The sequence below is a fragment of the Pseudophryne corroboree genome, chromosome 1, assembly GCF_028390025.1.
Source record: "Pseudophryne corroboree isolate aPseCor3 chromosome 1, aPseCor3.hap2, whole genome shotgun sequence".
NCBI lineage: Eukaryota > Metazoa > Chordata > Amphibia > Anura > Myobatrachidae > Pseudophryne > Pseudophryne corroboree.
This window is the reverse complement of record NC_086444.1, coordinates 203,782,645-203,796,783: the sequence shown is the minus strand read 5'-3', so window position 1 is coordinate 203,796,783 and position 14,139 is coordinate 203,782,645. Positions and strand designations below refer to the sequence as shown.

Below are 14,139 nucleotides of genomic sequence, written 5' to 3'. Positions count from 1 at the left end.
AATGTGTAAAAAGGGGGACGTTGTCTGCCGTAATGTGTAAAAAGGGGGACATTGTCTGCCGTAATGTGTAAAAAGGTGGACGCTGTCTGCCGTAATGTGTAAAAAAGGGCAATCTGTCTGCCGTAATGTGTTAAAAGAGGACGCTGTCTGCCGTAATGTCTAAAAAGGGGACGCTGTCCGCCGTAATGTGTAAAAAGGGGACGCTGTCCGCCGTAATGTGTAAAAAGGGGACGCTGTCCGCCGTAATATGTAAAAAAAGGGGACGCTGTCTGCTGTAATGTGTAAAAAGGGGACGCTGTCTGCCGTAATGTGTAAAAAGGGGTCGCTGTCTGCCGTAATGTGTAAAAAGGGGGACATTGTCTGCCGTAATGTGTAAAAAGGTGGACGCCGTCTGCCGTAATGTGTAAAAAAGGGCAATCTGTCCGCCGTAATGTGTTAAAAGAGGACGCTGTCTGCCGTAATGTGTAAAAAGGTGGACGCTTTCTGCCGTAATGTGTAAAAAGGGGACGCTGTCTGTCATAATGTGTAAAAAGGTGGACGTTGTCTGCCGTAACGTGTAAAAAGGTGGACGTTGTCTGCCTAACGTGTAAAAAGGGGACGCTGTCCGCCGTATTGTGTAAAAAGGGGGGACGTTGTCTGCCATAATGTGTAAAAAGGTGGACGTTGTCTGCCGTAACGTGTAAAAAGGTGGACGTTGTCTGCCTAACGTGTAAAAAGGGGACGCTGTCCACCGTAATGTGTAAAAAGGTGGACGCTGTCTGCCGTAATGTGTAAAAAGGTGGACGTTGTCTGCCGTAATGTGTAAAAAGGTGGAAGTTATCTGCCGTAGCGTGTAAAAAGGGGACGCTGTCCGCCGTAATGTGTAAAAAGGTGGACGCTGTCTGCCGTAATGTGTAAAAAGGTGGACGCTGTCTGCCGTAATGTGTAAAAAGGTGGACGTTGTCTGCCGTAATGTGTAAAAAGGTGGACGTTGTCTGCCGTAACGTGTAAAAAGGGGACGCTGTCCGCCGTAATGTGTAAAAAGGTGGACGCTGTCTGCCGTAATGTGTAAAAAGGTGGACGTTGTCTGCCGTAACGTGTAAAAAGGGGACGCTGTCCGCCGTAATATGTAAAAAGGTGGACGCTGTCTGCCGTAATGTGTAAAAAGGGGGACGTTGTCTGCCGTAACGTGTAAAAAGGTGGACGTTGCTCCTGTTTTACATAAAGGGGGGGGCTCTGATGCCGTTTCCTGCACACAGCGCTAAAATGTCTAGTTACGGCACTGTTGCTAGGTGTCCATTTCCCTGGCCCTGAGCAGTTCTCCCTCACCATATCCTCTCCAGGGGTGAGGGGGTGGACTTGGATGGGATGGGGAAGGGGGTCCAAAGCATTTTGTCGCACCTGGGCCCACCGCTCGCTAGTTCCGCCACTGGCTCTACCTGCTGTAATGTGTAGTAGGGGGCTGTACCTGGCATAATTTGAAAAAAGGGATCTCTACCTGCCATAATGTGTAATAGGAGGCTATACCTGCCGTAATGTGTAAAAGGGAACTCTACCTGCCGTAATGTGTAAAAGGGAGCTCTGCCTGGCGTAATTTGTGTAAGTGACGCTACTATGCGGCGTAATTTGACTAATGGAAGCCCTGGACAACAAAATTGCATTCATGTCCTCCTCCCACTCCCTTCCCAGTTCCAAACACTAATTATTATTACCGTATATACTCGAGTATAAGCCGACTTTTTCAGCACTTTTTTTTGTGCTGAAAAAGCCACCTCGGCTTATACTCGAGTCAGTGCAGGCAGAGGCAGAGCAGTGTGAAGGAGGGACATGGAGCGCACAGCGCGCGGCGCTCCTGTGTCCCTCCTGCATCTCCGGCGGCAGCAGCGGCGGTTCTATTACAGGAAATACCCGTTCGTGACCTCTGATCACGAACCGGCACTTCCTATAATAGACCCGCCGCGGCCGCCGAAGATGCAGGAGGGACACAGGAGAGCCGCGCACGCTGTGTGCTTCGTGTCCCTCCAGAAGACAGCGCGGGATCGACGGAGGGGTAAGTAACAGCACTGTGGGGCATACCTGGCACTTGGGGAGGGAACGTATCTGGCAGCACTGTGGGGGCATATCTGGCAGCACTGTGGGGGCATATCTGGCAGCACTGTGGGGGCATAACTGGCAGCACTGTGGGGGCATATCTGGCAGCACTGTGGGGGCATAACTGGCAGCACTGTGGGGGCATATCTGGCAGCACTGTGGGGGCATATCTGGCAGCACTGTGGGGGCATATCTGGCAGCACTGTGGGGGCATAACTGGCAGCACTGTGGGGGCATATCTGGCAGCACTGTGGGGGCATATCTGGCAGCACTCTGGCAGCACTGTGGGGGCATATCTGGCAGCACTGTGGGGGCATATCTGGCAGCACTGTGGGGGCATATCTGGCAGCACTGTGGGGGCATATCTGGCAGCACTGTGGGGGCATATCTGGCACTATGAGGGCATATCTGGCACTGAGGGCTGTGTACGGCTAGAGCTGCATTTCCCACCCTAGGCTTATACTCGAGTCAATAAGTTTTCCCAGGTTTTTGTGGTAGAATTAGGTGCCTCGGCTTATATTCGGGTCGACTTATACTCGAGTATATACGGTATTTTTTTCTATAAAAATGTACAATATATCACAAGTATGATGAGCAGGCAGGCAGCGGGCATTGGTGGCATCGGACTGAGATGCAAATTAGTGACGGAGGGCTGGGTCAGTTGATGGTGGGCGAGTTTGTAAGTCATTGGCGGTGGCAGCAGGCATCGGCGCAGGGGCAGTAGTGGGCATTGGCTTGGCGGCGGTAGGGGTCATCGGCAGGATTCGGATGACATTATGGCTGTAGTGCCTCACCAGCCACTGACCTCACCGCACGCCACTGATTCAGATCTAGGATGTGTTATTTTAGTGTTCCCTTTATTTTTTTGAGCAGTGTATATATACATATACACATTGGTAGAGAGAGAGCAAATTTCTGAAACATAACGTGTTCCAGATGACATTATCACTACTTGGAGTCTTCCTCGGGAAGGTAACACAAGGCAGAGCATGCTTCCAGTAGGCTTGCTGTGCATGCCCTGTACTGTACTGCTTCTGATCAGATGGTGCAGAGAAATCCCATTAGCTGCCGGTGCATCCAGCGTGTGGCAGCGGTGCTATTACATCATCAGATGGGGGCTGTATGTCCGGATGATGTTTAACGCGTTACCCGCTGCGGTGAAATCTGCCACAGGGAGGCTCAGCAGCAGCAGAACACAGTAACCCGGGAGAGGAGTGCTGCTGCTGGGAAGCCGGCCGCAGCTCTGGGAGTGGGGACATCAGCAGCAGCCACAGGACCCTCCTCCCGCTCCACGTGTTACCCAGCTGGGCGCCTGCCAGGAGCTGTCCCCTCTGGCCAGTGCTGAACGCTGAGAGCTGGAGTGGCCGGGACACCAGTCCCTGGGAGGAGAGGTATGCCGGAGCCAGTGCGAGTGTGGGGGTATTAGTGCTCCAGTCCCAGGCCAGCCCGGAGCCGGCACATCGCTGCCACACACAGCATGTGAATGATGCTCGGCACAGGCGCAGCGCACAGTGCAGCACCGGGCACAGCAGGAAGGTCGGGGGCTGCTGTCCCTGAGGAACCCGCACTCACCCTCACTCAGTGCAGCCGGGGTCTGGGAGCCGCTGGCCGCCGCTCCTCCCTCTTACGCCCCCTAGCTGCTGCTCTTCCTGGGCTGGACTGAAGCGTCTACGGTCCCTCTACTCCTGTTGCTTCCCCTCCAGGCGCCGCAAGCCCGGTTGCAGAGGGCCGGTGGGGAGGGTGATGGAGCCGCCCCCGGGAGGCTCGGAGACAGCGGCCCCCTCCTTCCAGGCCCGGCTCTTCAAGAACTTGCAGTTGGGAAGGTCCAGAAAGAACGGCGGCGGTAAGGCAGGTGGAGTGGAGCGCCGCAGTGCAGCAGGGTCGCCCTGCCCTTCACCGCCGCTTTCCCGGAGAGGGAACCAGGACAACTCCGAGGCTCATATGGAGGAGGTGGTGCCGGGGATCATCCGCTGGACCGGGCTGAAGAGGAGGAAGCAGGTCTTGGATCGGGTCTTCTCCTCCTCCCAGCCCAATCTCTGCTGCTCCGGTGTGGAGTCCTTGCCCACCAGCGCCCCCTGCAGCAGCCCCAGCAGCATCGCCAATACCCCCGAGCCTGGGTCCACGCTGCGCCGGCTGCGAGATCACCTCCTGCCCTACAGCAAGGCCGGACAGTGCAAGGACCGGGATGGAGACGTCCAGCACCTTCCTGCATCCAAACCCGGGCAGCCTGCTCCTGCCACGGCCAAAGCCCGCGGGCCTCATCTGTCCCATCAGAAGAGCTCCTCACTCCCCGGAACACAGTGCATAGAGAACCTGCTCCAGAGCTCCCTCGCCCCGGTCAGGGCCAGCAGCCAAACAGTGAGTATGTTGTCTCTTACCATAGGCATTCCTGGTCTTATGTTGCTGGCTGGGCACTGCTGTTAGTATTACTATATGCTGACAGCACACAGCACTCTGCATACAGAAGTATCAGAAAAAGTTTCCGTAGAGCTTTGTGTGTATGTACAGTAGCTGCCCATTCTCTGGGACACCCAGGGGTGGCATTGTCCTCTAGTCTGCATCTAGGCGGCATCCAGGACTGGGATGGAAAGACAGGGCAGGCTGCTGGTATGTTCTGTTGTAGTCATCAAATGCATTGTGTGAGTGTACTGTACACATGACCATCACAGCGAGGAAAAGTTTATTGGCCAGTCTGCGTCTGCAACTCTAACTATTGTGTACAGCATTCAGCCCAATACAGATATAGCTGGAATATGCTACATACTGTAGAGCCTGATCCTGAAAGAATAATTAATTACCTACAAATGTGTCCTCATACATCTATTCTTTTTGTTCTGTGTGGCGTGACACACATGACGTAACTTACTGTAGATGCTCTGCGTGGGTTGTGATTCCTGATCATTTGTACTTTTTCTCTATCGTCCTAGTGGATGCTGGGGTTCCTGAAAGGACCATGGGGAATAGCGGCTCCGCAGGAGACAGGGCACAAAAAGTAAAGCTTTTTCCGATCAGGTGGTGTGCACTGGCTCCTCCCCCTATGACCCTCCTCCAGACTCCAGTTAGATTTTTGTGCCCGGCCGAGAAGGGTGCAATCTAGGTGGCTCTCCTAAAGAGCTGCTTAGAGAAAGTTTAGCTAGGTTTTTTATTTTACAGTGATTCCTGCTGGCAACAGGATCACTGCAGCGAGGGACTGAGGGGAGAAGGAGTCAACTCACCTGCGTGCAGGATGGATTGGTTTCTTGGCTACTGGACATCAAGCTCCAGAGGGACGATCACAGGTACAGCCTGGATGGTCACCGGAGCCACGCCGCCGGCCCCCTTGCAGATGCTGAAATCAGAAGAGGTCCAGAATCGGCGGCTGAAGACTCCTGCAGTCTTCTAAAGGTAGCGCACAGCACTGCAGCTGTGCGCCATTTTCCTCTCAGCACACTTCACACGACAGTCACTGAGGGTGCAGGGCGCTGGGAGGGGGGCGCCCTGGGAGGCAAATGAGTACCTATAAAGGCTAAAAATACCTCACATATAGCCCTAGAGGCTATATGGAGATATTTAACCCCTGCCTAATTTTTCTAAATAGCGGGAGACGAGCCCGCCGGAAAAGGGGCGGGGCCTATCTCCTCAGCACACGGCGCCATTTCCTCTCACAGCTCCGCTGGTCAGGACGGCTCCCAAGTCTCTCCCCTGCACTGCACTACAGAAACAGGGTAAAACAGAGAGGGGGGGGCACATTTATGGCGATATTTTGATATAACAAAGCAGCTATAAGGGAGCACTTATTATAAGGCTATCCCTGATATATATATAGCGCTTTTGGTGTGTGCTGGCAAACTCTCCCTCTGTCTCCCCAAAGGGCTAGTGGGTCCTGTCTTCGTTAGGAGCATTCCCTGTGTGTCTGCTGTGTGTCGGTACGTGTGTGTCGACATGTATGAGGACGATATTGGTGTGGAGGCGGAGCAATTGCCAAATATGAGGATGTCACCCCCTAGGGAGTCGACACCAGAATGGATGCCTTTATTTATGGAACTACGGGATAGTGTCAACACGCTAAAGCAGTCGTTTGACGACATGAGACGGCCGGACAATCAATTAGTGCCTGTCCAGGCGACTCAAACACCGTCAGGGGCTGTGAAACGCCCTTTGCCTCAGTCGGTCGACACAGACCCAGACACAGGCGATGACTCCAGTGGTGACGGTGACGAATCAACCGTATTTTCCAGTAGGGCCACACGTTATATGATTTTGGCAATGAAGGAGGCGTTACATTTAGCTGATACTACAGGTACCACTAAACAGGGTATTATGTGGGGTATGAAAAAACTACCTATAGTTTTTCCTGAATCAGAAGAACTAAATGACGTGTGTAATGAAGCGTGGGTTGCCCCTGATAAAAAGCTGATAATTTCAAAGAAATTATTGGCATTATACCCTTTCCCGCCAGAGGTTAGGGAGCGCTGGGAAACACCTCCTAGGGTGGACAAGGCGCTAACACGCTTATCTAAACAAGTGGCGTTACCCTCTCCTGAGACGGCCGCACTTAAAGATCCATCAGATAGGAGGATGGAAAATATCCAAAAAAGTATATACACTCATGCAGGTGTTATACTACGACCAGCTGTAGCGACTGCCTGGATGGGCAGTGCGGGGGTAGTTTGGTCAGAATCCCTGATTGAAAATATTGATACCCTGGACAGGGACAATATTTTACTGTCGTTAGAACAAATAAAGGATGCATTTCTTTATATGCGTGATGCACAGAGGGATATATGCACACTGGCATCACGGGTAAGTGCTATGTCCATTTCGGCCAGAAGAGCTTTATGGACGCGACAGTGGACAGGCGATGCGGATTCAAAACGGCATATGGAAGTTTTGCTGTATAAAGGGGAGGAGTTATTTGGAGTCGGTCTATCAGATTTGGTGGCCACGGCTACAGCCGGGAAATCCACCTTTCTACCTCAAGTCACTCCCCAACAGAAAAAGGCACCGACTTTTCAACCGCAGCCCTTTCGTTCCTTTAAAAATAAGAGAGCAAAGGGCTATTCATATCTGCCACGAGGCAAAGGTCGAGGGAAGAGACAGCAACACGCAGCTCCTTCCCAGGATCAGAAGCCCTCCCCGGCTTCTACAAAAGCCTCAGCATGACGCTGGGGCTTCTCAAGCGGACTCGGGGACGGTGGGAGGTCGTCTCAAAAATTACAGCGCGCAGTGGGCTCACTCGCAAGTAGATCCCTGGATCCTGCAGATAATATCTCAGGGATACAGGTTGGAATTAGAGACAGATCCACCTCGCCGTTTCCTGAAGTCTGCTTTACCAACGTCCCCCTCCGAAAGGGAGACGGTTTTGGAAGCCATTCACAAGCTGTACTCTCAGCAGGTGATAGTCAAGGTACCTCTTCTGCAACAAGGGAAGGGGTATTATTCCACTCTTTTTGTGGTACCGAAGCCGGATGGCTCGGTAAGGCCTATTCTAAATCTGAAGTCCTTGAACCTGTACATAAAGAAGTTCAAGTTCAAAATGGAGTCACTCAGAGCAGTGATAGCGAACCTGGAAGAGGGGGACTTTATGGTATCCTTGGACATCAAGGATGCGTATCTCCACGTTCCAATTTACCCCTCACACCAGGGGTACCTCAGGTTCGTTGTACAAAACTGTCACTATCAGTTTCAGACGCTGCCGTTCGGATTGTCCACGGCACCTCGGGTCTTTACAAAGGTAATGGCCGAGATGATGATTCTTCTTCGAAGAAAAGGCATATTAATTATCCCATACTTGGACGATCTCCTAATAAGGGCAAGGTCCAGAGAACAGCTAGAGATGGGATTAGCACTGTCGCAAGAAGTGCTAAAACAGCACGGGTGGATTCTGAATATTCCAAAATCCCAGTTAATGCCGACAACTCGTCTGCTGTTCCTAGGGATGATTCTGGACACGGTTCAGAAAAAGGTTTTTCTCCCGGAGGAAAAAGCCAAGGAGTTATCCGAGCTTGTCAGGAACCTCCTAAAACCAGGAAAGGTGTCTGTACATCAATGCACAAGAGTCCTGGGAAAAATGGTGGCTTCTTACGAAGCAATTCCATTCGGCAGATTCCACGCAAGAATTTTCCAAAGGGATCTGTTGAACAAATGGTCAGGGTCGCATCTTCAGATGCACCTGCGGATAACCCTGTCTCCAAGGACAAGGGTGTCTCTTCTGTGGTGGTTGCAGAGTGCTCATCTATTGGAGGGCCGCAGATTCGGCATACAGGATTGGATCCTGGTGACCACGGACGCCAGCCTGAGAGGCTGGGGAGCGGTCACACAAGGAAGAAACTTCCAGGGAGTATGGACGAGCCTGGAAACGTCTCTTCACATAAACATTCTGGAACTAAGAGCAATATACAATGCTCTAAGCCAGGCAGAACCTCTGCTTCAGGGAAAACCGGTGTTGATCCAGTCGGACAACATCACGGCAGTCGCCCATGTGAACAGACAGGGCGGCACAAGAAGCAGGAGTGCAATGGCAGAAGCTGCAAGGATTCTTCGCTGGGCAGAGAATCATGTGATAGCACTGTCAGCAGTGTTCATCCCGGGAGTGGACAACTGGGAAGCAGACTTCCTCAGCAGACACGATCTTCACCCGGGAGAGTGGGGACTTCATCCAGAAGTCTTCCACATGCTGGTAACCCGTTGGGAAAGACCAATGGTGGACATGATGGCGTCTCGCCTCAACAAAAAACTGGACAGGTATTGCGCCAGGTCAAGAGATCCGCAGGCAATAGCTGTGGACGCGCTGGTAACGCCTTGGGTGTACCAGTCGGTGTATGTGTTTCCTCCTCTGCCTCTCATACCAAAAGTATTGAGAATTATACGGCAAAGAGGCGTAAGAACGATACTAGTGGTTCCGGATTGGCCAAGAAGGACTTGGTACCCGGAACTTCAAGAGATGATCACGGAAGATCCGTGGCCTCTACCTCTAAGGAGGGACTTGCTTCAGCAGGGTCCCTGTCTGTTTCAAGACTTACCGCGGCTGCGTTTGACGGCATGGCGGTTGAACGCCGGATCCTAAAGGAAAAAGGCATGCCGGAAGAAGTCATTCCTACTTTGATTAAAGCAAGGAAGGAAGTAACCGTGCAACATTATCACCGAATTTGGCGAAAATATGTTGCGTGGTGCGAAGATCGGAGTGCTCCGACGGAGGAATTTCAACTGGGTCGATTCCTACATTTCCTGCAATCAGGATTGTCAATGGGTCTCAAATTGGGATCTATTAAGGTTCAAATTTCGGCCCTGTCGATTTTCTTTCAAAAAGAATTGGCTTCAGTCCCTGAAGTCCAGACCTTTGTTAAGGGAGTGCTGCATATACAGCCTCCTGTGGTGCCTCCAGTGGCACCGTGGGATCTCAATGTGGTTTTGGATTTCCTAAAATCTCATTGGTTTGAACCACTAAAAAAGGTGGATTTGAAATATCTCACATGGAAAGTGACCATGCTTCTAGCCCTGGCTTCTGCCAGGAGAGTGTCAGAATTGGCAGCTTTATCTTACAAAAGCCCATATCTGATTTTCCATTCGGACAGGGCAGAACTGCGGACTCGTCCGCATTTTCTCCCTAAGGTGGTGTCAGCATTTCATCTGAACCAGCCTATTGTAGTGCCTGCGGCTACAAGTGACTTGGAGGACTCCAAGTTACTGGACGTTGTCAGAGCATTAAAAATATATATTGCAAGGACAGCTGGAGTCAGAAAATCTGACTCGTTGTTTATATTGTATGCACCCAACAAGATGGGTGCTCCGGCGTCTAAGCAGACGATTGCTCGTTGGATCTGTAGCACAATCCAACTTGCACATTCTGTGGCAGGCCTGCCACAGCCTAAATCTGTAAAGGCCCACTCCACAAGGAAGGTGGGCTCATCTTGGGCGGCTGCCCGAGGGGTCTCGGCATTACAACTTTGCCGAGCAGCTACGTGGTCAGGGGAGAACACGTTTGTAAAATTTTACAAATTTGATACTCTGGCTAAGGAGGACCTGGAGTTCTCTCATTCGGTGCTGCAGAGTCATCCGCACTCTCCCGCCCGTTTGGGAGCTTTGGTATAATCCCCATGGTCCTTTCAGGAACCCCAGCATCCACTAGGACGATAGAGAAAATAAGATTTTACTTACCGATAAATCTATTTCTCGGAGTCCGTAGTGGATGCTGGGCGCCCATCCCAAGTGCGGATTATCTGCATAAATTGTACATAGTTATTGTTAACTAATTCGGGTTATTGTTGAAGGAAGCCATCTTTCAGAGGCTCCGCTGTTATCATACTGTTAACTGGGTTTAGATCACAAGTTGTACGGTGTGATTGGTGTGGCTGGTATGAGTCTTACCCGGGATTCAAAATCCTCCCTTATTGTGTACGCTCGTCCGGGCACAGTACCTAACTGGAGTCTGGAGGAGGGTCATAGGGGGAGGAGCCAGTGCACACCACCTGATCGGAAAAAGCTTTACTTTTTGTGCCCTGTCTCCTGCGGAGCCGCTATTCCCCATGGTCCTTTCAGGAACCCCAGCATCCACTACGGACTCCGAGAAATAGATTTATCGGTAAGTAAAATCTTATTTTTCCTAAATTTAGTGTCTTACGCGCATCATAGACACACACAAAGTAATTTGTAGTGTACTGGGCACAGTAGATTACAACTTGTGTTGCAAAGGAATTGGTTTAATGTTGCAGATTAAGCACAATGATACATGGCACGGCTTACCTGTATTGGACCTCCATCATTCGCCTCCTTACACAGGCTAGTTTCTGAGTGGCACAAAGCTCAGCGTGCAGTGCCAGTATCTAGGGTATCCGTGCATTGTCACTTTGTCACATTAGTGATGCAAATATCATACATATTTTGTGAAAGTCTCTTGCATGTTGTAGCTTTTAAAGTCTGTGGTACGCCAAGCGGTGCTATTTGGTACGATTTGAGGATAGGTGTATGTTGAAGCGTACAGTATGTAGGATCTGGTATGAAGTATATCCAGTAGAACCCCCAAGGCTTTATATGCTTGTGTTGGTGCTTATCTCTCTCCCACAGGAAGTTTCTTGTCCTTGGACAGCATCTGCTTGTCTCGAAAATAAAATTAAAAATAAATAAGACGCTTACTTCAGCCTCGTATACATGGGATAAGTAATCATGTGGGAGCAAGGCCCTTTACTGTAGTTGGTTTCAGATACCATGTACTATTTTAACTTGAACTCTTTTTATCCATGTGAACGTTTTTTTCATTTCAGCAGATCAGCAAAATATAACTAGTAATATTCATGTGATAAATGTTTAGAATATGACAGATGACAGTTTATTTATTAGTTATATTTAGCTGTGTCCATCTTGTAATCTGAGAACCCATGGACATTGATATTAATATGTGTTTTCTTAAGTGAGTATTACAATGTTAAATTCATGATTTTTCAATTATACCCAACATTTCTAAAGTATAAAACAAATGCACGAACAGCAATTTTGGTCAGTGATACCAGGGCTTTTGATAAATAACAGACAACTGCCACCTTTTGGTTGCTGTTTTCTGATGTTAAGCTAATCATTAAAATGAAAGAAAATGATCAGTGCCCTGTTACTTTTAGCCTCACACCTGCTTTTCCGGATATATTCAGCCCCTGGTGTGACTACATAACACCTGGAGATTTCTGAAGTTGAGCAGGTTTAGGATCTCAGCTAATTGGACAAACAATTCTTATGCTGACCTTTGGGATCCACAGTACAAGATATTTTTTTTACATACATGTAGATCTTGCATATAGGACTCTAAATGGTTCCTTTCATTTGGAGAATTTGAGATTTAGGCAAAAATAATTATGTAATCTTCTAAAGGTGGGTACACACTGGTAGATATATCTGGCGATCAATTGATCGGCAGATATATCTATGGACGGATCGGGCAGTGTGTTGAGCATACACACTGCCCAATCCGTCGGGGACTGACGACATGAACTAGGCCCAGTTCAGCTGTCAATCACCGCCGGCTGCCGCAGCATGTGTGTGGGTGGTTGTCCGACTGCTCGTACACACACAGCGATGCGCCAATATATCGGTAGATATATTGGCTGTCGGCTGTGCTGCGGTGCCGAAGCGATATTTCTGTGAACGACGGAGTTCACAGACATATCGCCCGTACACACTGGCCGACGGACCCACAATATATCGGCCATTCAAGAGAAGGAAGCCTGAAACAGGTTTCCCCACCCACCTTATACACAGATCTCACAGAGTTTGTTATACGCGACCATGAAACTCCTATAACACCCACACAAGTCAGGGTGGTTACATGTCATCACGTTGTCACTGCCCAGTTAATGCCCCAAATGCCCTATTTCACTGAAATACAGATTCGGCCCAGTTGCTTCAGATTAGGGGCGGTATCCTATTAGCCCCGATGCTATTTCAGCTGATCAAAATGGCCGGATCTCACAGTTATCACCGATGGTCATTACTGCAGTATCCAATTAGAGGCCGTTTTGATCGGCTGATTATGGAAACACATGGGATCGGGGTCTGAAATCCCACGTGTTATCGCTACTCCGGCGGCCCCATATCACAGATTATGCTTCGAGTGCCTAAGGCGTCTGGAGCATAATCTCCGATAAGTGCCAGCATCGGGGGCGAAAGGATTCACGGCATCGGGTCTAATTGGATAGCTCCCCGGTGAGTACCGCTGTTAATAGGGTACTGCCCTATGATGGACATATGCAAGAATGCGTAAATTCACTTCTGCCAATGTGCTGTTTGCACAAAATTGGTTAGGGAATTAGCTGGAAGAGTACATTACATTGCTGACGGAGCGGTTTGGACAAGTTACCAGTCGGTGGAAGGAAGGATCATTTCTTAAAAGGTGAAAAATAAATCCATGTAGTTGTCCTTCTTTTGGCAGCTTGGCGATAGGTGTGGTGTGTGGTACTTTGGGAGTGATTCAGACCTGATTGCTGGGCTGCTCACTTTGCCGTCCTGCGTTCAGATAGTCGCCGCCTCCAGGGGGAGTGTACAGATGGAGCCCTACTCGTCTATCCCTTTAATAGGACATAAGGGCAGATTTATTAAGCCTGGTGAAGTGATAAAATGGAAGGTGATAAAGGACCAGCCAATCAGCTCCTAACTGTAATTTTTCAAACCCAGCTTGTGACATGGAAGAAAAGAGTTGATTGGCTGGTGCGTTATCACCTTCCACTTTATCACTTCACCAGGCTTCATAAATCTGCCCCTTAATCCCCTGCTGTAATGACTTAGTCCCCTGCTGTATTGTTCTCTCTGTATTGTATTGTAGCTGAGAACAATAGATGAAAGGCTTATGCTAATAAAGCTTGGTGCACCATGGCGCACCAGAGAGGGCTAGATGAGAAGAGGCTCCATCTGTGTATTCACCATGCAAGTGTGCGATCCCATGTGTACGCTGAGCTGCAAAAATTCACTGTGTGCAGTCTCTGCGCAGCCCAGGACTTACTCCTGCGGTGCGATCAGAAGAAGCTGATCGGGGCCGGAGCTGACATCAGACACTCTCCCTGAAAACTCTTGGGCACGCCTGGGTTTTTCCGGACACTTCCAATAAATGCTCAGTTACCACCCACAAGCTGCCTCCTCCTGTCAATCACCTTGCAAATGCCCGTGCAATCGTTCGTTTCGCACCATCCCGTCGTTGACCGGCGAGTTGTTGTCCGATGTGCGTGCGCATTGCGGTGCATGTGCATGCGCAATTATGACCTGATCGCCCGATGTGCGAAAACGCACAGCAGCAATCAGATATGAATCAGGACCTATGTGACAATGTTCTGCACCATATGTCTTGTATATTAAGATAGGGATATCAGGCGTTGTTACACCATATGAGCTACAGTTTCAATATCTGATTTCTGCAAAAACATTATCACTCTGGTTCCTAGAGCCACTGAATTATGAGTGACAAGGGTGTTGGGAGACTGCCAAAAACACAGAAGGAGATTAATTATGAGAGCCATAGATTCTTGCTGTCTGTTCTTGCTTTTCGGTCTGGATTTTTCTACCCATGTTATTAACAGAATGTCATTCCTCTTCTTACTATCAAAGTACCTGTAT

General features: G+C 49.8%; 1 protein-coding gene across 3 annotated transcripts in view; it reads left to right on the top strand.

Annotated features, from left to right (window-relative positions):
• Window positions 1–3,279: 3,279 nt before the first annotated feature.
• MCTP1 (multiple C2 and transmembrane domain containing 1) overlaps window positions 3,280–14,139 on the top strand; it is a 1,810,807-nt gene continuing 1,799,947 nt past the window's right edge. For all 3 annotated transcript variants that reach the window (XM_063964020.1, XM_063964019.1, XM_063964021.1), the window contains exon 1: window positions 3,280–4,428. In XM_063964020.1, coding sequence (XP_063820090.1) covers window positions 3,814–4,428 — 615 coding nt within the window. In that variant the 5' untranslated portion in view covers window positions 3,280–3,813. The remainder of the gene's footprint in view (window positions 4,429–14,139) is intronic.